Consider the following 25,492-nt stretch of genomic DNA (forward strand, 5'->3'; position numbering starts at 1 on the left):
AGGGACCCCCACAACCTGTTCATAGATTCCATATAGTTTCATTGTTTGACAGCACAATCATCAGTGTATTTTGGATTCATGTCAATTTGTTTTTTTCAGATATTTAACCACTTGAACCGTCAATACTTAACACTTATGTTGCAATGATTTTTTCTCTTCAATGTCTCGCGTTGCCATGGTTACCATAGACTTCCATGTAATTGTGCAAGTGTGTAAAAAGTGCACGCCCATGCCTAGATGATGCACCACGTGTGTAGATGCTGTTCACAGCTTTCAAACAAAAAAATCCGCTTGGAAATCCGTTCAGGCATTCATGATTTATCAGCCATTATGTTTTCTTCAGATGTAAACAAACATGGCTGCCATGTTTGAAAGAATGGGTTGGTATGGGGGTTAAACATGCAATTTCGCAATCGCGATCATGCCTAATACATTTCTGGAGGTCCAAAAAAATTTTTTGAAAAAAAAAAATTTGAATTTCTTTTTTTTTCAAAAACGGCCCAAACTCGGGAAACTCGGGGTTGGCACAGCACTAGTACCAATACAAACTCGGGAAACTCGGGGTTGGCACCATATGTGTTAATAAACTTGACTTTTCACTTTGTACTTAGTCTGCTCTTTTTCCCCTCTACACCAAACCTCTTTGCTGAAAATAGCTGATCTGCGAGGCGTTGTGAGCTTGTAGATCGGCTATTTTTGGCTAAAGTTCTCAGAATACGGACGCTAGGGTTCAAGTGGTTAATATAAAAAAAGAGAAAAAAACTTTCTATCACTCAAAGATTTGGAGGACCCCCTGTAGTAACTCTGAGGACCCCCTAGGGGTCCCGGACCCCCTGTTGAAGACCCCTGTTCTAGACCATCAATGACTCTTTACAACCGAGCCATCAGATCGACAAGTCTTTACAATCCCCTTTAGTGTTTTACTAGGTTCTATAGGGCAGGGGTCTTCAAGGTTTTCAGGCCAAGGATCCCAGACTTCAGATATTTAACCACTTGAACCGTCGATACTTAATAAACTTGACCTTTCACCTTTGCCTAAAATAGCTGATCTACAAGCTCACAACGCCTCGAAGGGTGAAGCATTGTGAGCTTGTAGACCAACTATTCTTTTGGCTAAAGATCGCAGAAAAAAAAAAAGGTTTCTAAGATTTATCACAAAAAGGATTCCCCTGTAGTAACTCTGAGGACCCCCTTGGGGTCCTGGACCCCCTGTTGAAGACCCTTGGTTTAGGGCTTCTATACGAGTGTTTAGGGCCTCTATTGAAATAGCAAAGCATCTTGCAATTCAATATGAAAAGTTGCAAGAAAATACATTATGAAAATATCAGTTACATTTCATATCAGTTACATTTCATATTGCCACTCTGTTGCAGCTACTGTAAATGACAGCACACTCCTTTGGTCACAACACTTTATTCGTCTGAAATATAAATTAAAAGGAAATTCAAGCATTAAAAGGTAATTCAAGTATTTGATTCCAGTAAAGTGGCATTAACCAGACACCGTGGAAGGTGTGACAGCTGGCGTCGCCGTCCTGGAAATCATCTGAGCTTAAAGTCCCTGTTTCTTCCTCAGCGCTGAGAGGCGTCTCCTGGTCTTCAGGTACTGGCATCGTCTGGCGTCCCGATGTGTGTCTGTCCTCTGCTGTGTGTCTGTCCTCTGGGCCGTGGTTCTGTCCCCCAGGACAGGCCTGCTAGCTGCACCCAGAGCCTGGTCCCCCAGGACAGGCCTGCTAGCTGCACCCAGAGCCTGGTCCCCCAGGACAGGCCTGCTAGCTGCACCCAGAGCCTGGTCCCCCAGGACAGGCCTGCTAGCTGCACCCAGAGCCTGGTCCCCCAGGACAGGCCTGCTAGCTGCACCCAGAGCCTGGTCCCCCAGCACAGCCCTGTGAGCCTGCTTCCAGGTCTGTTTCGTACCTTTTTTGCGAGGAGGTTGCAGTCCGTCCTCGGGGTCAGTGTGGTCGTCCAGTGGACGCTTGCGGCGCTCCAGAGAAGAGGCAGACTGCAGAGGAGGTCCTGATGAGACCTGAGAGAGACAGACAGCTTGGTCACTAGACTGAAACAACATTATCTTGTGTTTGTTGAGTTTCTGTTCTTTAGAAAGTAAGTCTTTTGCACACCTACAAAAAGGCAAAGAGTGCATTGGATAAGGACCACATGAGGGCGCCAATGCACTGAAAGAAAATACAAATCTCTTCAAATGAAAGAAAAAAAAAAGTAATGGAATAACAACTATTAGCCCTTTATTAAAGGTTATCTTAAGTCATTGAGAAGCGTGATGAAGGAAACATTATATTCCCATTCAATCTGTTTTAATTGCATCTGAAGAGGGTGTGCTGAAGTTTGTTCTTTCAAGTTTCTATTCTTCACTGCAGATATGACATTTTAAAATAAAATAAAATCATTGCTGTTGGCAATATTTCTTTGATGTATTTACATTTTATTAACTCTTCATATTTTCTGAAAAGTCAAGGCTTTAGGCTGCCGTGTTATAGTGCAGTGGTTCTCAACCTGTGGGTCAGGACCCCCAAGGGGGTCCCCAAATCATTTTGAGGGATCCCCAGATGATTTGACTTAATGTGCAACATTGTTTTCTTAAACAAACCAACATAACATTTAAGTGTATCTGCACATTTCTAAAGTGACCATTTAAGGACTTTTTAATACCTCTAAATTGACAAATTAAACATTGGCCAAATTGTCAAATATTAGCGGCAGAAATTGTGAAAATAGCAGATCTACATGCTCGCATCGCGAGGCGTTGTGAGCATGTAGATCTGCTATTTTTTACAATAGATCCGTGTTTTACAAAATGTAACGCCTCAACTCTTCCAACTCCAAGTAACTCTTAGTGCTCGTCAGGGTGGGGGGTCCCCAGTTAAAACATGATTCTTTTGGGGGTCGCGGCCTGAAAATGTTGAGAACCCCTGTTATGGTGGGCAGTGAACAGTGAGACGTCCAAACGGTCCCTGGATGCAGTAAAACCTTCAGCATAATGAAACAACAGGCTCTGTGCACCCTGCACAGCAGCCATGTTGGAAAGAACATCAAGAAGCCACTAAAGGCCATTAGTCGGGGCGTTAGGGGGATAACATGGCCATTTCGCGCTACATTAGTCTAAAAGCGCCGAATTTTGCACAGATGTAGCCCAGTGCATGCTCTAATGATTTAGCTAGGGCGCCCGAGTCGGCGACCTTCGGGGTCACCACAGCGGCCAAATCAAGTTGGGCTCCCATCGACTTTCTATACAGGAGGAAAATACACAGAAAAACATCTGCTTTAAGTAGGATGTGAGGGGTCTAAATAGGGGTTTGTCATCATGCTGAATCCATTGCAAGCATTTGTTTTGCATAAAAAAACATTCCTTGTGCTACAAATGGCCCCAGAAAACGATGGTTTAGTGATGAAAAGTGATGAGTCATCACTTTTCAACGTTTTGTGGGCATTTTCTTGGGCCATTTTTAGCACAAGGAATGTTTTTTGTGCAAAACAAATGTTTGCAATGGATTGAGCATCATGACAAAACCCTAGTCAGACCCCTCACATCCTACTTAAATACCCAGAAAAAAATGTTTTTCTGTGTATTTTCCTCCTGTATAGAAAGTCGATGGGAGCTCAACTTGATTTGGCCGCTGTGGTGAACCCGAAGGACGCGGACTCGGGTGCCCTAGCTAAATCATTAGAGCAAGCCCTGGGATACATCTGTGCAACATTTGGCCCTTTTAGACTAATAAAGCGCAAAATATCCTTAACGCCCTCGACTATATTGGAAAGAACAAGCCAGTAAAGCCCATGCATTAGAATGATGATCTACCTGCTGTGTGGTGGTGTGGTGCAGATCTACCTGTTGTGTGATGATGTGGTGCAGATCTTTACCTGCTGTGTGATGATGTGGTGCAGATTTACCTGCTGTGTGATGATGTGGTTCATTAGAATGATCTACCTGTATGATGGTGTGGTGCATAATGATCTACCTGTATGATGGTGTGGTGCATTAGAATGATCTACCTGTATGATGGTGTGGTGCATAATGATCTACCTGTATGATGGTGTGGTGCATTAGAATGATCTACCTGTATGATGGTGTGGTGCATTAGAATGATCTACCTGTATGATGGTGTGGTGCATTAGAATGATCTACCTGTATGATGGTGTGGTGCATAATGATCTACCTGTATGATGGTGTGGTGCATTAGAATGATCTACCTGTATGATGGTGTGGTGCATTAGAATGATCTACCTGTATGGTGGTGTGGTGCATTAGAATGATCTACCTGTATGATGGTGTGGTGCATAATGATCTACCTGTATGATGGTGTGGTGCATTAGAATGATCTACCTGTATGATGGTGTGGTGCATTAGAATGATCTACCTGTATGATGGTGTGGTGCATTAGAATGATCTACCTGTATGATGGTGTGGTGCATAATGATCTACCTGTATGATGGTGTGGTGCATTAGAATGATCTACCTGTATGATGGTGTGGTGCATTAGAATGATCTACCTGTATGGTGGTGTGGTGCATTAGAATGATCTACCTGTATGATGGTGTGGTGCATAATGATCTACCTGTATGATGGTGTGGTGCATTAGAATGATCTACCTGTATGATGGTGTGGTGCATTAGAATGATCTACCTGTATGATGGTGTGGTGCATTAGAATGATCTACCTGTATGATGGTGTGGTGCATTAGAATGATCTACCTGCATGGTGGTGTGGTGCAGATCCTTCACCCGCTCCAGTTCACTCTTCATCTGGTCCAGTTCTGATGAAAACACAAAGTTACAACACAGGTTCATATTTTAGATTGTAATTAGAGAAAAAAAAAGTTGTGTTAAAATGTTTTTATTTACTGCTTTCTATTGTTTCAGAGATTTTAGTATTTTGATTTCAGAGGGTGGGGGCATGCGTACAAGTGGCTAAATATGTCTGTTTAGACACAATAAGCCGGCAATTTCTTTGTTACTATTTACACCAGCCCCCATAGGTCACATCTGCCCATTAAGATTGCGGTGCATCTTGGGAATGGGCTTATTGTGTCTAAAAATACATGTTTAGACACTTGCATGCATGTCCACAACTATTTATTTTAAAACATTAGTCTTTTTGCAGATATAAATGATTCTATAATAAAACATACATAAACCATACTTTTACCAGTAGGAAATTCAAGTACTTTTTCCACCACTGACGGCAGCCACACAGACCAGATGACACAGAGAAGGAGAAAACACTGTTCCCCTCGGCCTCAATGCAAAGGGATGGTCCCTCGACCATGGTCTCTTTCTCTCTTTAAATAGGATAGAGTGAGCTTGCTTTGATACAGAGAGAGAGAGAGGAGTTCGCCTGCGAACATTCGCTAAACCAGAGCAAATAAATAACAGACGCCTTTTCGAAATTCGCTGTCATTGTGGAAGTTTCCATTGACTAAAATAGGTTTTAAAGGTGATACACCATGAAATTTCACTTTTCCTATTTTAAAACCTTTTTTGGGGTCCCACTAGCACCTTCTATCCTCACAAAGTCCCATTTCTGACCGTTGTGTCTTTCTCTGGTTTTGAGAAGGCGAAGGTTAAAAGTATCCCACGGGTTCTCAAAACAGGCTATCCAGATTTGCTGCCGTTTGTGACGTCATAAACGTCCGTTTTTGAAAAAAAATAAAGATTTTTCTTTTTTTTTTTTTCAAAAAAAAGAAATAAATAATAATAATTCAAAAAGATTTTGGGGGGGTGGCGCAGTTCAGGCCAAAGGTGGTACTGCAGCTGAAAATGCTCTGAGAGCCATTCAAAAATGAGAGAGGTTCTCTATTCAGGAGAGGTAATTTAGCCTCAAACCTTTTGAAAAACGTTTTTGGGACAAACAATATGACATAAATACTTTTTAAATGCATGGTGTACCACCTTTAAAGAAAAGGGGAATTATTCGCAAATTCGCTATTCGCCCCCGGTGTGCAAAGACCTTTACTCTGTTCTGGGTCTAATTTAGCTCTGGTCCATAGCGTTAGTGGAGTTCTCCTAATGTTCCTCTACCTCCTAGCTCTGGTCCATAGCGTTAGTGGAGTTCTCCTAATGTTCCTCTACCTCCTAGCTCTGGTCCATAGCGTTAGTGGAGTTCTCCTAATGTTCCTCTACCTCCTAGCTCTGGTCCATAGCGTTAGTGGAGTTCTCCTAATGTTCCTCTACCTACCAACTCCTTGGCAAATCCGGAAAACCCCGTCATCTGGTCCGAAAAAAAAAAAAAAACTGTTTCTCCCCTTACCAAACCAAAGGTATCAGTGGACAGTTGAAAGCTTACTCTACTTATTGGACGCGGCCTGAGCCCCCCACCACACGCTTAAAGTACATTTCTAGGGTAAAATGAAAAATATTCCACCTGATGGAGACTCCATTTCTTCTACTTTTTCCCTATTTGTCGTCGCCATCATCAAGGTGCAAACTCATTACTGCCGCACAGGTCAGAGGACCGCATTTACAGAGCATTATAGTCCCACTGGGTGTTATTCAGCTCTGCGACGTTGGAAGCGCTGTTTCGTAAAAACAGTCTTCAACCAGGAAGAGTGTCTCCATCCGGTGAAACAGTTTTTGTTATTTTCGGACCAGATGACGGGTCTTTCTGGATTTGCCAAGGATTTGGGAGGTGGAGGAACATAGTGTTAGGGAGAACTCCACTAACGCTATGGACCAGAGTCTGGGTCTAACTCTGGCCTGGGTCTAACTCTGGCCTGGGTCTAACTCTGGTCTGGGTCTAACTCTGGCCTGGGTCTAACTCTGGCCTGGGTCTAACTCTGGTCTGGGTCTAACTCTGGTCTGGGTCTAACTCTGGCCTGGGTCTAACTCTGGTCTGAGTCTAACTCTGGCCTGGGTCTAACTCTGGCCTGGGTCTAACTCTGGTCTAACTCAAGGGTCTCACCAGAGCTCTTCACAGAGAGTTGTTCCTTGGTGACCCTCAGCTCTTCATTCAGCTCTGACAGCCTGGTCTCCAGACTGGCCTGAGGGTCCATCACACCGTCCAGGTCCCTAGACTGGACACAGAGAGAGAGAGAGGGAGGGGCGCGCTACTCAATAACAGACTTGACAAGCACAAATATTATTAACCACTTAATGCCCCAGCATCTGTATTGTGAGGAAAGCTTGGGGGACTGGAGGGTGTGTTTCTTACAGAGGGGGTTGAAGGTTGCCTGATTAATAAACCAGACTGCACTCAACACCACCCCCTGGTGGTAATGGTGTTGTAGTGAAGTCTGGCCCTCCACATTAACTAAGCTTTTCCCCCTAGCCCGATGAGAGTGCTAGCCAATCAGGGCTGTAGGCTTGGGGCACGTGGTGGGTTGTGGCCTGGTTCAAAACCATTCAGCCAATCAGGCGAGTCTGTGTGTATACAGACATCAGACAGGTTGTAGTCTTTGATGCTTTCATTGACTAATGAGCTATTGACACTTGTATGGCTCAATCAATTACCACAGTTCAAAACCCCTTTGAAGTTCAAAGGGAGCAATTAAGAGCTCTGGTTAGTGGTTAGGCTTTAGCCCCCGCCCCCAGAAATGGAATCTCTTCCTGCAATCCCAGACTCTCTTCCCAAAACGAAGTGTGTGATAGTTTGGCACCGCCAGGCAAGGTTGAAGGTGTGTTTCTTACAGAGGGTTGAAGGTATGTTTCTTACAGAGGGGGTTGAAGTATGTTTCTTACAGAGGGTTGAAGGTATGTTTCTTACAGAGGGTTGAAGGTATGTTTCTTACAGAGGGGGTTGAAGGTATATTTCTTACAGAGGGGGTTGAAGGTATACTGTATGTCTTACAGAGCTTGGTTGGGGAGACTGCAGGTTGTTCACCAGGTTCTTGAAGATCTTCATCCTGTCCTCTGCTCTGTCCTCTGACATGTCTCTCTCCTGGACCAGACGCTCACTGGACACACACACACACACACACACACACACACACACACACACACACACACACACACACACACACACACACACACACACACACCTAGAGTTGTTCTGATAGCAGCATCAGAAAAGCAGAGAATGCCTTCAACACTGGTATCATCAGTATGTCAGTCAGTCGATGACATTCTGATACCACATAGTTTATCACATATTTCATTTACAATATTTGTGATGGCATCAGATTGTGTTGGGCAACAGTTTTATACATAAAGTCAAACCTCTGCGGTCATTACAGATTACACATGTTGTCTAGAGGGTATGTATAGTGTATATATAGTTATAGTGTATAGGGTATGTATAGTGTATATATAGTTATAGAGTATAGGGTATGTATAGTGTATATATATATATAGGGTGTGTATCTACCTGTAGTGTTGCTGCATGTTCTCCATCAGCTCAGTGTGTTCTATAGAAGGGTTATAGTGTATATATATAGGGTGTGTATAGTGTATAGTATTATAGTTTATAGGGTGTGTATAGTGTATAGTATTATAGTTTATAGGGTGTGTATAGTGTATAGTATTATAGTTTATAGGGTGTGTATAGTGTATAGTATTATAGTTTATAGGGTGTGTATAGTGTATAGTATTATAGTTTATAGGGTGTGTATAGTGTATAGTATTATAGTTTATAGGGTGTGTATAGTGTATAGTATTATAGTTTATAGGGTGTGTATAGTGTATAGTATTATAGTTTATAGGGTGTGTATAGTGTATAGTATTATAGTTTATAGGGTGTGTATAGTGTATAGTATTATAGTTTATAGGGTGTGTATAGTGTATAGTATTATAGTTTATAGGGTGTGTATAGTGTATAGTATTATAGTTTATAGGGTGTGGATCTACCTGTAGTGTTTCTGCATGCTCTCCATCAGCTCAGTGAACTCCAAGGAGACTTCCTGTCTGATCTGAGCCTCAAACTGCAGCTTGTCTCCTCGCTGCGTCCTCACTTCCTCCTGCAGAGCAGCCAACAGCGCCACCTGTCTCTGTGGAGCACACACACACACACACACACACACACACACACACACACACACACACACACACACACACACACACACACACACACACACACACACACACACACACACACACACACACACACACACACACACACACACACACACACACACACACACACACACAATTTTAAAGCAGGGGTCTCAAGCTCAATTTACCTTGGGGCTGCTGGAGGCAGAGTCTGGCTGAGGCCGCAGCGCACATGCACGCGCGCACATGCACACGCAAATTAGTGCATGTGCACTAATTTGTATTTTTTTTTTACTCTCAATCAATCAATCAATCAACAGTTTTCAGTTTCTTCAGTCTTCCATATCTGCTGTATTCAGATTGTAACTGTTAAACAGAAAATAAGAACATACATTGTACAGTTCTTTCATCTCAATCAATGGGTTCTTCTGAACATGTTTGGGGCTGTGGAATAAATTCACTTGTCGTGTTTAGCCGATGCACGGAGGAACAGTGCAGCCCTGTGATTGGCCCGGGTTAGGGCAGGAAACCTGACATCAATTACAATCGCCGCGTCACTTTGATTTATTCAGAGAGAGACATAGCCTCAGTAAGAGCGAGATCATTTAGCGACCTACAACCTGGTCGCAACGTGGTCGGTAGTTTTCAGCGACCGGGTCGCTAAATAGAGCGACCGGCCCGGTAAATCACCGACCGCACCGCTAAATCTACCGACCGGCGGGTCGCTAAATCTACCGGGTCGCTAAATCTACCGGGTCGCAAAATCTACCGACCTACGCCGGTCGGTAGATTTAGCGACCCGGTTGGTAGATCTAGCAACCTGGTCGGTCGATTTAGCGACCCGGTCGGTCGCTTTAGCGGCACGGTCGGTGATTTAGCGACCCGGTCGGGAGGTTGCGTCAGCAGGTTAGTTACTGAGGTAAGGTTACTGAGGTTAGGTTTAGGGTTAGGTTTAGGGTTAGTAGGCCGGTGGTTGGCGGATAAGCGACCACCGGTCGGTGGATTTACCTACCCAGTCGCTAAATGATCTCGCCCTCTCTCCCTATATACGTCGTATAATGTCACACTGGGCAGCAACTTAAAACACTTTTTTTTGGAAGTGTTGTGAACACAGCGCGCTGGGAAGAATGTCTGCATTTTGCCTTGCCAGGACACCGACCTGGTAGTGATGTCTGTTCACTGTGATGTTATCTGCATCACCATCTTCCTCTTCATCATACGTGCGTGTGTGTGTGTGTGTGTGTGTGTGTGTGTGTGTGTGTGTGTGTGTGTGTGTGTGTGTGTGTGTGTGTGTGTGTGTGTGTGTGTGTGTGTGTGTGTGTGTGTGTGTGTGAGAGAGAGACCTGGTAGTGGTGTCTGTTCACAGTGATGTTATCTTCCTCCTCCTCCTTCTCTTCATCAACAGTGAAGGTGTTCCCCAGGGTTCTGTCCATCACACTCTGCTCTTCCTCACTCTCACCATCATCATCCTCCTACACACACATCATCATCATCATCATCCTCCTACACACACATCATCATCATCATCATCATCATCATCACCATCATCACCATCATCCTCCTCCTACACACACATCATCATCATCATCATCATCATCATCATCACCATCATCACCATCATCATCATCATCCTCCTACACACACATCATCATCATCATCATCATCACCATCATCACCACCACCATCATCATCATCATCATCACCATCATCACCACCATCATCATCATCATCTTCCTCCTACACACACATCATCATCATCATCACCATCATCATCATCACCATCATCATCCTCCTACACACACATCATCATCATCATCATCATCACCATCATCACCACCACCATCATCATCATCATCATCACCATCATCACCACCATCATCATCATCATCATCCTCCTACACACACATCATCATCATCATCACCATCATCATCCTCCTACACACACATCATCATCATCATCACCATCATCATCCTCCTACACACACACACACACACACACACACACACACACACACACACACAGAGGTTTTTAACCAATGAAAACCAGGAGAGAGCCAGGGACGGGACGATACGCCATGTAAGCCATTTACCATGAGAGGGAGAGGGTTGTTGGCTGATTTACCACTGTTTACCATGAGAGGGAGTGGGTTGTTGGCTGATTTACCACTGTTTACCATGAGAGGGAGTGGGTTGTTGGCTGATTTACCACTGTTTACCATGAGAGGGAGTGGGTTGTTGGCTGATTTACCACTGTTTCAGGGGAAAACCCATGGACTCACCAACATGGCTGTAGGTATCTGATGTGTTTCTCCTTAAACAAAGTAAACAATAATCCATTTGCATGATGGTCGACTAGGCTAAGGCTAGGCTTAGTAGGCTAGCTCGCTCCACAAACAATCCACCGTCTTTTAATTACTTCTAATCAAACGAACGCCGGGCGGTCTGTTGTGAACTGGCCAGCAACCCCATCTTTCAAACATGGCAGCCATCTTTGTTTACATTTTAGGAAAACATAATGGCTGCTATCTCATGAATGCCTGAACGGATTTCCATTCGGATTTTGTTGTTTGAAATGTCCACACACATGGTGCATGATCTATGCATGGACATGACATTATCAGTGCACTATGAATTACATGGAAGTCTATGGAGACAGGGGCATATGACAGTACGAAGGTATTTGCAAATGGCGGGGTATGAGTTAAATAATTCTTTTTTTAATGTTTTTTTTTTAGTACCAACAAGCTCGACTAGTGGTTATACTAGTCGACTAGTCGACTAGTCGGTGAAAGCCCTACCCCTCACGGTAAACGGCTTACATCTACTAGTCTTTTATATCTATGGCCGCCGCCCATCCCAGTTCCCATGATGCAGCACGGCGGCTGCTGGAGCCCGATTGGTCGGTTTAACGAAAGCCCCGCCCTCCCTCCTACCTGCACGTCCTCCAGGCTGCTCTCCCAGCCAATCAGGGAGCTGCTCCTGCGTCCCGGGGGCGGGGACTTCCTGTGGGCGTGGTCTATCAGGAGGGACAGCTCGCTGGCAGAGCGCTCAGGGACCACCACGGGAAGAGCTCTGCTCACCAGCACCACCACCTGGTGGGAGGGAGAGGTGCAGATGAGTACTACAGCCAGTGTGTGTGTGATTCAGGGGCATAATAATAATTATTATTAAATTATTTGGACAAATATTTAGTATCATTTTAAACTTGAAGTACAAAGTTATTTTCAGTCAGTTCTAACCAAAATGTCTATTATCTCAACGCTTTCCTCGCAACATAATCACTAAAATATCGTCATTGTCGGGCAGAAACCTCGTATCTCCAAGTTTCAAATGTGTACGTCTTTTGGTAAAGACTGTCGCACAAATATAGTGAAAACAGCCGATCTACAAGCACACAACGCGTGCTTGTAGATCTGCTGTTTTCACTAGTTTAGTACATTTTATAGATGATAAATACAAAACGAACGGTTTTGGACATACAAGGTTTCCACCCGAAAACAACGATATGCTATAAATATAAGAAATATAAAAATAATATATTTTTGCTTCTTTTGTATGTGATACTAGAATGACAAAGTTGGATGTAGCAATATGCAATGTGGCCCTCTGGAGTGAAGGTGGAAATATAGTGGTCCTCTGGAGTGAAGGTGTAAATATAGTGGCCCTCTGGAGTGAAGGTGTAAATATAGTGGCCCTCTGGAGTGAAGGTGGAAATATAGTGGTCCTCTGGAGTGAAGGTGGAAATATAGTGGTCCTCTGGAGTGAAGGTGGAAATATAGTGGCCCTCTGGAGTGAAGGTGTAAATATAGTGGCCCTCTGGAGTGAAGGTGTAAATATAGTGGTCCTCTGGAGTGAAGGTGGAAATATAGTGGCCCTCGCCATAATGAAAGTTGCCCACCCCTGCTCTAGTGCGTGCGACTGACTGACTGACTGACTGTGTTGTGAGTGAGTGTGTACCTTCTGAGCCAGAGCAGAGAACTTGAGCACGTTGAGGGTCTCGTCATGCGTGGAGCAGCACTGGTTGATGTTGACCAGCATGCAGGAAGACCCCCGGCCCACCAGGTAGCTCTGGAGGAGGTGGGTGAGCTTAGACTCTCTGAACGGGACGTGGTTCAATAGCCTGACACACACACACACAAGTATTCGAATATCAAATTCACTATTCAACGTTGTTCACCGAAGTCGAATATTCGATTATGTATTTTATTTATTGTTTTCTCTTTAAAAAAAGATATAGTTTATAAAGCTTGGCTAGCTAGGAAGTCATAAGAATGAGTCGTCAATAACAACAATAACCTTTTTAGGCCGTGAACTGGAGACCCCCACCCTGACAAGCACTTGGAATTGTAGGTATTACATTTAATGTGACTCGGTTCCACAGATAAATATTGTGAAAATATTCACAATGTTCGCCTCTTGCTTACTTAATATTTGACAGTTTGGCCAGTCCTGTCGATTATTCCACTATTGGAATACTTTGAGGTTGAATAATTTGAATACTAAAAACAGCGATTCCCGCCAGGGGGCGCTGTGGGTGCGTTCTCTGCAACGCATCATCAGCGCCCACACCCTAGGGTGGCGTTGGCAAAACGGCCTTTCTGTGTGGAGTTCGCATGTTCTCCCCGTGTCCCCTATAGTTTAGATACCCTCACCAAAAACATGCAGTAATCCTGGTCTCTATACATATAAAATCTCCTTGTCAACAATAGCTGACCTACAAGTTAACGTGTTCAGAGCCCTGCAACGGGTCGGGGCCCCGTGGGTACCCGACGGGTACCCGTGTTTGACGGGCGGAATATATACTATTATAAATATGCGGGGACGGGCGGTGCACGACTAAACACGGGCGGGTGACGGGCGGGCCTAAAACAATGTTACAAGAGCGCACACAGTGAGCAGCAGGACAGAGCCACGGCATGCATACAGCACTGTTTCCACCTAAACGTCAAGTCACACATGGAGCGACTGCCACTATGAGGAGGACACACAACTGAATAAAGTGGGCGCGCGCGAGTGAACTGCTTGCCTAGCGCGATATAGTTGCCCAAACTAATATGGGCTTTAGCCTACATCTCATTAAACCTTAATATGCAAACCTAAACGTCTGAGGGACTGTGTTTGTTTTATGTCATGATGATGGGCGCAAGGAAGGATGACTTGCCTGCATGCAATCAACTTGTCCAATTAAACCACATCCATTGCTGCGATCAGAAAGGTGCATGATTGTATAATATCCACGTGATCAGAAAGGTGCATGATTGTATAATATCCACGTGATCAGAAAGGTGCATGATTGTATAATATCCACGTGATCAGAAAGGTGCATGATTGTATAATATATATATATATATATATATATATATGTATATATGTATAATATATATATAATATAATATCCACGTGATTCCACGACTATTAGGAGTTCCGAGGCTGTGTATCATCATAACAGTAGCCTAAACAGTGACGAGCAAAGACAGACAGACAGCACTAGTGAAGTTCCCTTCAGCTGTGAAAAGCTGGATATGTGCTTCGCCGTATGACGGTGCGCGTCGAGCTTAGCAGACATGCAAGCTCACAAAGCTGCAAGTTCCGACATGTGAGCTTGTAGCTCTGATATTTTCAATGCGCGACACCATCGTATGACAAATACAACTGCACAAAGCAGCGGAGGCAGAAAGCAGCAGCAACAAGCTGTCGTGGCTCGTGGCAGATCATGATACGATTTTAAATGATTATGATTGGTTTTAAAGGTTGTTCTACTTTATCCAAATAATATTAATAATAGGCTTAATAACAGCATTTTCCGACGGCGTGCAGGGGAATCAACTATGGAGTGAAAATGGAGTGCGATGCCATTGGAAGAACGCATGCATGGCTGTAGGCTATTTACTTTAATGAATGTAATCACGGGTAACGGGGCGGCGACGGGTCCTTTTTTTGATGGGCGGGGCGGGTCTGGTTTTGATTTTTAAATAATGACGGGTAGCGGGCGGTCCACGGATCTGATTAATGACGGGACGGGCGGGCGCGGGTTGTCAAAATTGGACCCGTGCAGGGCTCTGACGTGTTGCGATTGTAGATCGGCTATTTTTGTATTATAACATACTTATTGTTGTGGTTGTGTCTCAGTACCAGGGCAGGAATTTCATGGAGGCCATGAAGGCCATGGCCGCCGTTGCCCCTCAGTTTGGCCTTGTGCCCCTCAAATCAATGGCATGACCTGAGGCCACAGTGGCCTTAATGCCCCTGTACCACTGTCTCTCTCTCTTGTCAATATGTAGATAGTAGACACCAGTGTCTCTTTCTTGTCATGTCGACACCTTGTCTTTTGTTGAGATTGTTTACTTCCCTGAGTCCCCATCTATAAACCAATCCAGTGACTTTGATTGGTGCAGGACTGAGCATGGATCAGATTGTAAATACCACCATTTATCTATTTCACTGCAGATTAGGTCCCTAACCCTTAAATTCAACCACATATTTCAATGGACTAAAATCATGTTTTATTTGATGGCCTTCCTGCCCTGGCATTTGGCCTTTGTGCCCTAAAATATGGACAACACCAAAGGCCAAGTGGCCTTGCCCCTAAAATGACGAAATTCCAGGCCTGCTCAGTACAGTGTATTACAGTAGAACATACTTGTTATTCTAGTTGTGTCTCAGAGCACTGATGCATTTCCCCAGGGTCAGTATAATAATGTACTGTATTTATAATATATAATAACAGTGTTGGTTGTATATATATAATATATAATAACATAGTGTTGGTTGTATGTATATATAATATATAATATATAAGAACATACTTATTGTTGTGGTTGTGTCTCAGAGCATTAATACATTTCCCCAGGGTCAGTAGAGAAGTGTTGATGTTTCCTGCCTCCTTCAGACGATCTCCTCTGTTCTGGGTTTTAGCACAACGCTCTGATCCAGCCAGGTCAACCAGGGACAACCTGGAATATAATATTATAATTATTAAAATATTAATGATCTGAGCCAGCCAGGTCAACCAGAGACATCCTGGAATATAATATTATAATTATTAAAATATTAATGATCTGAGCCAGCCTGGTCAACCAGACATAACCTGGAATATAATATTATCTATTAGCTAAAATAAAAATATTGTTTCGAACATATGACCACAAAAAGCAAAAAAATAAGCAGTAAAATAAGAAATACATGAAGGATATGAGATGAAGGAGAGTTTTACATTATGTTGTATTAGACTACAGTTCAGTAACATGACATGAAGGAGAGGTTTTACATTATGTTGTATTAGACTACAGTTCAGTAACATGACATGAAGGAGATGTTTTACTGACTCGCTGATGCTGTTGACTCGAGGAACGGAGCCGTCTTCAACCCTCAGCAGGCGAACAGAGAAGATGCTGTGGCTGCAGACACAAACACAGAACAGAGAAGATGCTGTGGCTGCAGACACAAACACAGAACAGAGAAGATGCTGTGGCTGCAGACACAAACACAAACACTTCACTTCTACTGACCCAGCAAAAAACTATTATCCAGGGTTAGTCAGGGGCGTTAGGGATATTTTATTAGTCTAAAAGCGCCAAATGTTTCACAGATGTAGCCCAGGGCTGCTCTAATGATTTAGCTAGGGCGCCCGAGTCGGTGACCTTCGGGGTCGCCACAGCGGCCAAATCAAGTTGGGCTCCCATCGACTTTCTATACAGGAGGAAAATACCCAGAAAAACATCTGCTTTAAGTAGGATGTGAGGGGTCTAACTAGGGGTTTGTCATGATGCTGAATCCATTGCAAGCATTTGTTTTGCACAAAACAAATTGACTTTTCATCAATAAACCATCGTTTTCTGGGGCCATTTATAGCCCAAGGAATGTTTTTAGTGCAAAACAAATGTTTGCAATGGATTCAGCATCATGACAAACCCTGCATAGTTAGACCCCTCACATCCTACTTAAAGGGCCTACACCATGCTTTTAAAACTATATTTTTTGTATAAATATATGCTCAAAATTGAGTCTTAGACAGGTTTTAACCCTCAACAAACACTCTGACCATTCTTTTTGTTTGTTCTAGCTCTACTATAATGAGGCTCTCCAGCTGCAATACCAAAACGGCCTCTGTTTGCTCAGGGGCGCATCTAGTGGGGTTTTTCCAGGAAAAAAAAGAAGTTTTTTGAAAAAAAAAGTGTTTTGAAAAAAAAAGTGTTTTGAAAAAAAAAAGTGTTTTGAAAAAAAAAAAGTTTTTTGAAAAAAAGTTTGAAAATTTTTTTTTTGAGAAAAAACATTTTTTGAAAAAAACATTTTTGACTGAAAAAAAAAAAAAAACGGGAAACGCGTGTGACGTCACATGCGTCAACTCTCAGAACAGCACTGTTCTGAGAACCCGTGGAAAGCTTTTCATCTCTGTATTCCCAAAACCAGAGAAAGACACAATGTACAGAAATAGGACTTTGTGAGGATAGAAGGTGCCAGTGGGACCCCAAAATAAGGTTTTAAAATAGAAAAAGTGAAAATTCATGAATACCCAGAATAAAAAAATGCTTTTCTGGGTATTTTCCTCCTGTATAGAAAGTCGATGGGAGCCCAACTTGATTTGGCCGCTGTAGCGACCCCGAAGGTTGTCGACTCGGGCGCCCTAGCTAAATCATTAGAGCATGCCCTGGGCTACATATACATCTGTGCAAAATGTGGCACTTTTAGACTGATTAGCACGAAATGGCCATGTTCTCTCCCTAACGCCCCCGACTAGGTAAGGGTAGCTGAGCACAAGTGCTCATTCACAGCAAAGCTCACAGCTCGTTTTGAGCTTGTAGTTTGGCCATTTTCACAACGTTTAGCTGTGCTACCGATTAAAGTAACAGTTGTGTCCAATTCCAAGTGCTTGTTCAAATATGATTATGTTGGGGTTCACTTCCTGAAAAGGTTGAGCTGCACTGGTTTAGTAGAGTTTGTTAATTAATCAACGATGCTGGTTATTAATTAGTAATGAATCATAATGACCTCCTGCTGGACAGCTGGTTGAGTTTGGTGGAGGAGAAGCTCTGGTTCTTCTGTCCCAACCTCAGCACCTTTAGAGCTTCATCAGGACCACTGACCTGGACCCAGTGGAGATCTGTAAGAACACATTATTAATATACTACTGAGGACACCTTTAGAGCTTCATCTGGACCACTGACCTGGACCCAGTGGAGATCTGTAAGAACACATTATTACTATACTACTGAGGACCTTTAGAGCTTCATCTGGACCACTGACCTGGACCCAGTGGAGATCTGTAAGAACACATTATTACTATACTACTGAGGACACCTTTAGAGCTTCATCTGGACCACTGACCTGGACCCAGTGGAGATCTGTAAGAACACATTATTACTATACTACTGAGGACACCTTTAGAGCTTCATCTGGACCACTGACCTGGACCCAGTGGAGATCTGGAGGAGAACACATTATTACTATACTACTGAGGACACCTTTAGAGCTTCATCAGGACCACTGACCTGGACCCAGTGGAGATCTGTAAGAACACATTATTACTATACTACTGAGGACCTTTAGAGCTTCATCAGGACCACTGACCTGGACCCAGTGGAGATCTGGAGGAGAACACATTATTACTATACTACTGAGGACCTTTAGAGCTTCATCTGGACCACTGACCTGGACCCAGTGGAGATCTGTAAGAACACATTATTACTATACTACTGAGGACCTTTAGAGCTTCATCTGGACCACTGACCTGGACCCAGTGGAGATCTGTAAGAACACATTATTACTATACTACTGAGGACACCTTTAGAGCTTCATCTGGACCACTGACCTGGACCCAGTGGAGATCTGTAAGAACACATTATTACTATACTACTGAGGACACCTTTAGAGCTTCATCTGGACCACTGACCTGGACCCAGTGGAGATCTGGAGGAGAACACATTATTACTATACTACTGAGGACACCTTTAGAGCTTCATCAGGACCACTGACCTGGACCCAGTGGAGATCTGTAAGAACACATTATTACTATACTACTGAGGACCTTCAGAGCTTCATCAGGACCACTGACCTGGACCCAATGGAGATCTGTAAGAACACATTATTACTATACTACTGAGGACCTTTAGAGCTTCATCTGGACCACTGACCTGGACCCAGTGGAGATCTGTAAGAACACATTATTACTATACTACTGAGGACCTTCAGAGCTTCATCAGGACCGCTGACCTGGACCCAATGGAGATCTGTAAGAACACATTAATATTACTATACTACTGAGGACCTTTAGAGCTTCATCTGGACCACTGACCTGGACCCAGTGGAGATCTGTAAGAACACATTATTACTATACTACTGAGGACCTTTAGAGCTTCATCTGGACCACTGACCTGGACCCAGTGGAGATCTGTAAGAACACATTATTACTATACTACTGAGGACCTTTAGAGCTTCATCTGGACCGTTCACCTGGACCCAATGGAGATCTGTAAGAACACATTATTACTATACTACTGAGGACCTTTAGAGCTTCATCTGGACCACTGACCTGGACCTAGTGGAGGTCTGTAGAACACATTAATATTACTATACTACTGAGGACCTTTAGAGCTTCATCTGGACCACTGACCTGGACCCAGTGGAGATCTGTAAGAACACATTATTACTATACTACTGAGGACCTTTAGAGCTTCATCTGGACCACTGACCTGGACCTAGTGGAGGTCTGTAGAACACATTAATATTACTATACTACTGAGGACACCATTCACCTGGACCACCACACACACATTGAAAAAGCATTCCCAAAAAAGCTCACAACGCGTCGCAACGCATTGTGAGCTTGTAGATCGGCTATTTCCACTATCAATGTTCTGTATAAAGTTGTCAAATATGTCAGTATTTTCTATGTATATTTAGATTATGTGTCATATCTACCATGAGCAACTTCAAAGTCTAAAAGCCAAACAAGAGAACACAATTAAATCGTTAATCGCAATTATTTGAGTGACAATTAATCGTCACGTAAAATGTCATAATCGTGACAGCCCTAGTCCCGAGGAAGTGTTTAGGAACCAGCGTTTCAAATGGGAGAGTGTTTTCTGCTGGTGTTTCAGTCCGAGTGTATCAAAGGGTGTGTTCGGAAATGCGCTCCGGTTTTGGTTAGGGTTAGGGTTAGTTTTAGGCATAGTTTTAACTGAGGTTAGGGTTGGGTTTAGGCATAATTTTACTGAGGTTAGGGTTAGGTTTAGGCAGCCAGTGTTGCAGTTGTCTTAGACTCTTGGGTCGCGCGCCCCCGACGACCCAAACCTTTTCTGAGCCGAAGTTCACACCTCGACAACTGTTTAACAAAGAAACGAGCCTATTTGCATATCATTAGACCTGTATAGTAGGTGTCGAGCGACGTCCGCGACCCCCCAAACATTGAATCACCACTGCACCACTGGTTAGGCACTCACTACACTGAGCACACACCCGGTGCACATTTCTGAACGCACCCTTTGATAAACTCGGACTGAAACACCAGCGGAAAACACCATCCCGTTCCAAACCCCTAGGATCACCTCACCTCTGACCCTAACCCTAACCCCTAGGATCACCTCACCTGTGACCCTAACCCTAATCCCTAGGATCACCTCACCTCTGACCCTAACCCCTAGGATCACCTCACCTCTGACCCTAACCCCTAGGATCACCTCACCTCTGACCCTAACCCCTAAGATCACCTCACCTCTGACGAAGGAGTTCCCCTTGATGTCCTGGGACAGGCGCAGGCCCCGCCTCCTGACCCCGGCAGAGGGAGGGGCCTCCAGCAGGTCGTGGATGCTCTCGTTGTAGATCTCACAGAAGGAGACCCACACGGAGAACAGCGTGGTCTGTGAGATCAGCTGCTCCTCCAAGCTGAGACGCTGCTCTGATAGGCTGCTGCTCTGCTGGGAGGAGTCAGAGGAGGAGGAGGAGCCTGGGGGACCACCACACACACACACACACACACACACACACACACACACACACACACACACACACACACACACACACACACACACACACACACACACACACACACACACACACACACACACACACACACACAAGCTTGTTAAGACCAAGGAAGCTCATTCTGAAGGAAGGGAAGGGAAACAATAGTTAGGGAAAGTTAGCCTCTAGCATCAATCTGGGAACTAAATCTAAATGACTAGCTTTCTTCACAAATGTGTTCTACTGGGTGTCAACTATCACCTCTGAACTTTGTCAAACCCAACTCCCTTGACATACTTTGTGGGAGCCAATCAAAGTTATTGGGTATCCCGAGGGCCTGGGATTAAAGGGGGAAAAATAAAAAATGGCCAATATGAGCGTATGAGGTGTAATTAGGCTATTGTTGGGCTGCTGAATCCATTCCAAACATTAGTTTTCAGTTAAAATGCCTCATTGGCCATAAAATAGGCCACAGCTAATTGTGTGTCCATGAGACATATAATATATATAATATATATAATATAATACATATAATGTCCATGAGACATATAATATATATAATATATATAATATAATACATATAATGTCCATGAGACATATAATATATATAATGTATATATATATATAATGTATATAATATAATACATATAATGTCCATGAGACATATAATATATATAATGTATATAATATAATACATATAATGTCCATGAGACATATAATATATATAATGTATATATATATATAATGTATATAATATAATACATATAATGTCCATGAGACATATAATATATATAATATATATAATATAATACATATAATGTCCATGAGACATATAATATATATAATATATATAATATAATACATATAATGTCCATGAGACATATAATATATATAATGTATATAATATAATACATATAATGTCCATGAGACATATAATATATATAATGTATATATATATATAATGTATATAATATAATACATATAATGTCCATGAGACATATAATATATATAATGTATATATATATATAATGTATATAATATAATACATATAATGTCCATGAGACATATAATATATATAATGTATATATATATATATAATGTATATAATATAATACATATAATGTCCATGAGACATATAATATATATAATGTATATATATATATAATGTATATAATATAATACATATAATGTCCATGAGACATATAATATTGCCAATAAAAAAAAAAGTTGGAGTAGTGTTTGAATTCATGAAAACTATTCAAGATCAGGTGGGTAATCACACATGACACACAGGATAACATGATACAATCTGACAAGGAACACTCAAACACAGGGTTTAAAACATGTAAACTCGAATGACATGATTGGCTAAGCCTTAGCCAATTAGGCCTTTTTTATGGCCAAGGAGTCATTTTTACTTATAACTAATGGTTGGAATGGATTCAGCAGCCCAACAATACCCTAATTACACACCTCATACGTTCATATTGGCCATGTTTTATTTTTCCCCCTTTAATCCCAGGCCCTGGGTATCCCGATACCCCCAACTTTGATTGGCTCCCACAAAGTATGCCAAGGGAGTTGGGTTTGACAAAGTTCAGAGGTGATAGTAGACACCTAGTAGAACACATTTGTGAAGAAAGCTAGTCATTTAGATTTAGTTCCCAGATTGATGTAGCTAGAGGCTAACTTTCCCTAACTACAAGTGACCGTGGAGACCTTGACATTTTTTAAGTTTGAGAACCACTGATTTAGACCAAAATGCAGGTTTAAATTGAATTCTGCAATGAATCTCTGTATTAAAGACCCAATAAAATGACTAGTTTGGGTATTTTATTTTGAAGTTTCAGTTTGAAAAGGTAGCCTGTGTGTTTCTGAACCAATCCGAGGGGACCAGCCCTTCAGGTGATGGGATTTAAAATCTGAGTAATGGGAGTAATGGGAGCCAGCAATGGGAAACAAACAGGTGAATGTAATCAAAGGTTCATTTATATTCAAAAACTCTATGTCATCACTTTTTGAATTTCTGTTCACAGGAAGTAATTAAGAATGGCCTATTTAGGGACCTTTGATATAAATATACACAAAAATTGTTTATTTTCTATTTTTTTGGCATGTAGTGTTATGTATGGCCATATTATCACTACAGATATGCTCTAAAAGTGTGAAAAACATGTTTTTGATTTCACCCCGTCTTTAACAATTAAAGAGGATTTTTTACAAGGCTCCCTCAATTGTATCACGATACATACGATATCTCCGTAACGACATATCGTGGAGACATTGTATCGTCTCAACGATAATTATCACCATATCGCCCATCCCTGACCCATTAACCAACCTCTACATGTCAAATCACTAGCCCTAAAAAAGGACCAAACAGGGATGCCAGATAACAGCTGACATCACGGGTCTGGCTCCACTTCATTCTAACATAACAGTCATCTTACCTTCCATGGTGGTCCTGCTAGTGGAGCTCTGGGTCCTGGGACAGTCGTTCTGGAGGACAAATATCAACCATGAAAAACATGTTTAATAACTCTTATTCATTCATTCTTTCAACAGTTCAGGCCTTTTGCAGATGGATGCTCTCATCCAGCCACTTACAAAGCACACTATTAGAATAAAGGTCTCCTTCTCTACCAAACGACAGGGTCAATAAACTGGTCACGCTACAAGAGTGCAGGGAGACGCAGCGCTGCCATGCTCCGTAGGAAACCGTTTAAACATTAAACCTAGCACAGTCTAAACAACATGCCACCTAAATAACATTCTGCACATACTTGGACCAATAATAACCAATAGTAACCGCAATACATCAATCCATAAACGTTTTCAGCAAAGACTTTGTGTAACCCGCAAGTTAAAATCACTCTCTGCTGCCCCCTCATCTTCTGTTATTACTGTACAAAACCATTATTCAACCTGTTCTGTTGTATTGCTCTGCATGTTTCTTCACTATACTGTCCATACCTAACAGTATCACCCGTATCACTTCCAAGATCATTGGGGCGGCATAGCTCAGGGGTAGAGAAACCGTTATTAGAGCACGAAGGGTTCCCAGTTTGAATCCGGGCTCCCCCTGAGTTAATGTCGAAGGGTCTTTGGGCAAGACTCTGAACCCCACATTGCTCCCGGTGAGCAGGTTGGTGCCTTGCATGGTTTCCTCCGCCACCGGTGTATGAATGTGTGCGTGAATGGGTGAATGTAATGCACAATCTCTGTAAAGCGCTTGGGATAAAAGCGCTATATAAATGCACCATTTACCATTTAACATTTATTGGACTTTCCACACCCACACTGTCTGATATGAACAATAAGGCCATCTGGCTCTCAATAACAAATGATACTGATCATCTTTTGTATCAATAATTATATCAATAATAAATGACACTGATCATCGTCTGTATCAATAACTATATCAATAACATTGATCATCCTCTGTATCAATAACATTATCAATAACACTGATCATCCTCTGTATCTCTACTTCCACCTCATCAGGGTGAAGATCAGAACCCTGAAGAGGAACAAGGTTGGGTTCAGCAGGAGTTGTGTCCCCTCAGCCATCGCTGCACTGAACAACCTGCTAAACAATCTGCTAAACAATCTGCTAAACAATCTCTCCCGTCGCTAAGAGGGTTTTTCTGTGTACAGTGTGGGGTACTGATGATCTGTCTTTTTGATGTGTTTGTTACTTTGTTTAATGAGACTGTGAAGACAAATTTCCCTTTGGGGACAATAAAGATTATTAATGTATAATTCAGACCTCTTTCAGCAGTTTAAACAGGGTCCTCTTGAAGATCGTCTCCTGGTGCTGCTGCTCGAGGGTCAGCTTAATGAAGTCCCGACATCGATGAGGTTTGACGGACATCTGGGTGAAGACCCGCCCCTCAATGCTGCTGAACAGCAGCCTGAGAGAACGAGGCAGAACGCCCACATCACTGTCTGACCCTGGAGAGAGAGAGAGAGAGAGAGAGAGAGAGAGAGAGAGAGAGAGAGAGAGAGAGAGAGAGAGAGAGAGAGAGAGACACACACTCTAAGGCGCCGTTCTGCGTTTTGGCAACGAGAATTCCGCAAAAGGAAAAGTCAGATAGGCCTTCCGTTCAGACGACAACGGCATTTTCGGGGGTTAAAAACGGAACGATCTTGAAACGCAGAGTCGGGTGGAAAAGCTGACTCCTCTCTCCCCTCGCGTCACCGTGTGAGCAAGAGAAACGCAAGAAACGCATGCTAGGCTTTCTCTCTCCTACTAAACACTCTCTGAGTGGACTGCTTCTCTTGGTCTGGAGGTGTCATATGACGCGTCTCTTTCTATCGATTTCTTGGCTAACCGACCAATGAAATCAATGCAAGACGGAGGAGGGGTGCGTCTAACTTTTGAAAATCAACAGAAACAGTGGAGGGAGGGGTGGCTCACCAGAGTTCTTAATTGCCTCCTTTGATCTTCAGAAGAGGTACAACTACAAGTGTCGATAGCTCGTTAGTGATTCTCTCTAATCAATGAAACATCAAAGACAATGACCTGTTTGATGCATGTCATAGGGGGGGGGGGGGGGGGGGGGAGGGGGGAATGTTTTGTGTACACAAGTCAAACA

At 42.9% G+C, this 25,492-nt stretch overlaps 1 protein-coding gene across 1 annotated transcript in view; it reads right to left on the minus strand.

Moving 5' to 3' along the window:
* kif20ba (kinesin family member 20Ba) overlaps positions 1-25,492 on the minus strand; it is a 92,726-nt gene that overhangs the window by 49,293 nt on the left and 17,941 nt on the right. The window contains exons 6-19 of the mRNA XM_080740061.1: positions 24,664-24,848; positions 23,345-23,393; positions 20,647-20,877; positions 17,925-18,036; positions 16,262-16,333; positions 15,743-15,889; positions 12,894-13,056; positions 11,870-12,028; positions 10,280-10,408; positions 8,793-8,932; positions 7,798-7,903; positions 6,913-7,024; positions 4,707-4,768; positions 1,917-2,025 (exon numbers count right to left, since the gene is read on the minus strand). Of these exons, the coding sequence (XP_080596187.1) occupies positions 1,917-2,025; positions 4,707-4,768; positions 6,913-7,024; positions 7,798-7,903; positions 8,793-8,932; positions 10,280-10,408; positions 11,870-12,028; positions 12,894-13,056; positions 15,743-15,889; positions 16,262-16,333; positions 17,925-18,036; positions 20,647-20,877; positions 23,345-23,393; positions 24,664-24,848 (1,776 nt within the window). The remainder of the gene's footprint in view (positions 1-1,916; positions 2,026-4,706; positions 4,769-6,912; positions 7,025-7,797; positions 7,904-8,792; positions 8,933-10,279; positions 10,409-11,869; positions 12,029-12,893; positions 13,057-15,742; positions 15,890-16,261; positions 16,334-17,924; positions 18,037-20,646; positions 20,878-23,344; positions 23,394-24,663; positions 24,849-25,492) is intronic.

The sequence above is a fragment of the Nannobrachium achirus genome (assembly GCF_963921795.1).
Source record: "Nannobrachium achirus genome assembly, chromosome: 13".
NCBI lineage: Eukaryota > Metazoa > Chordata > Actinopteri > Myctophiformes > Myctophidae > Nannobrachium > Nannobrachium achirus.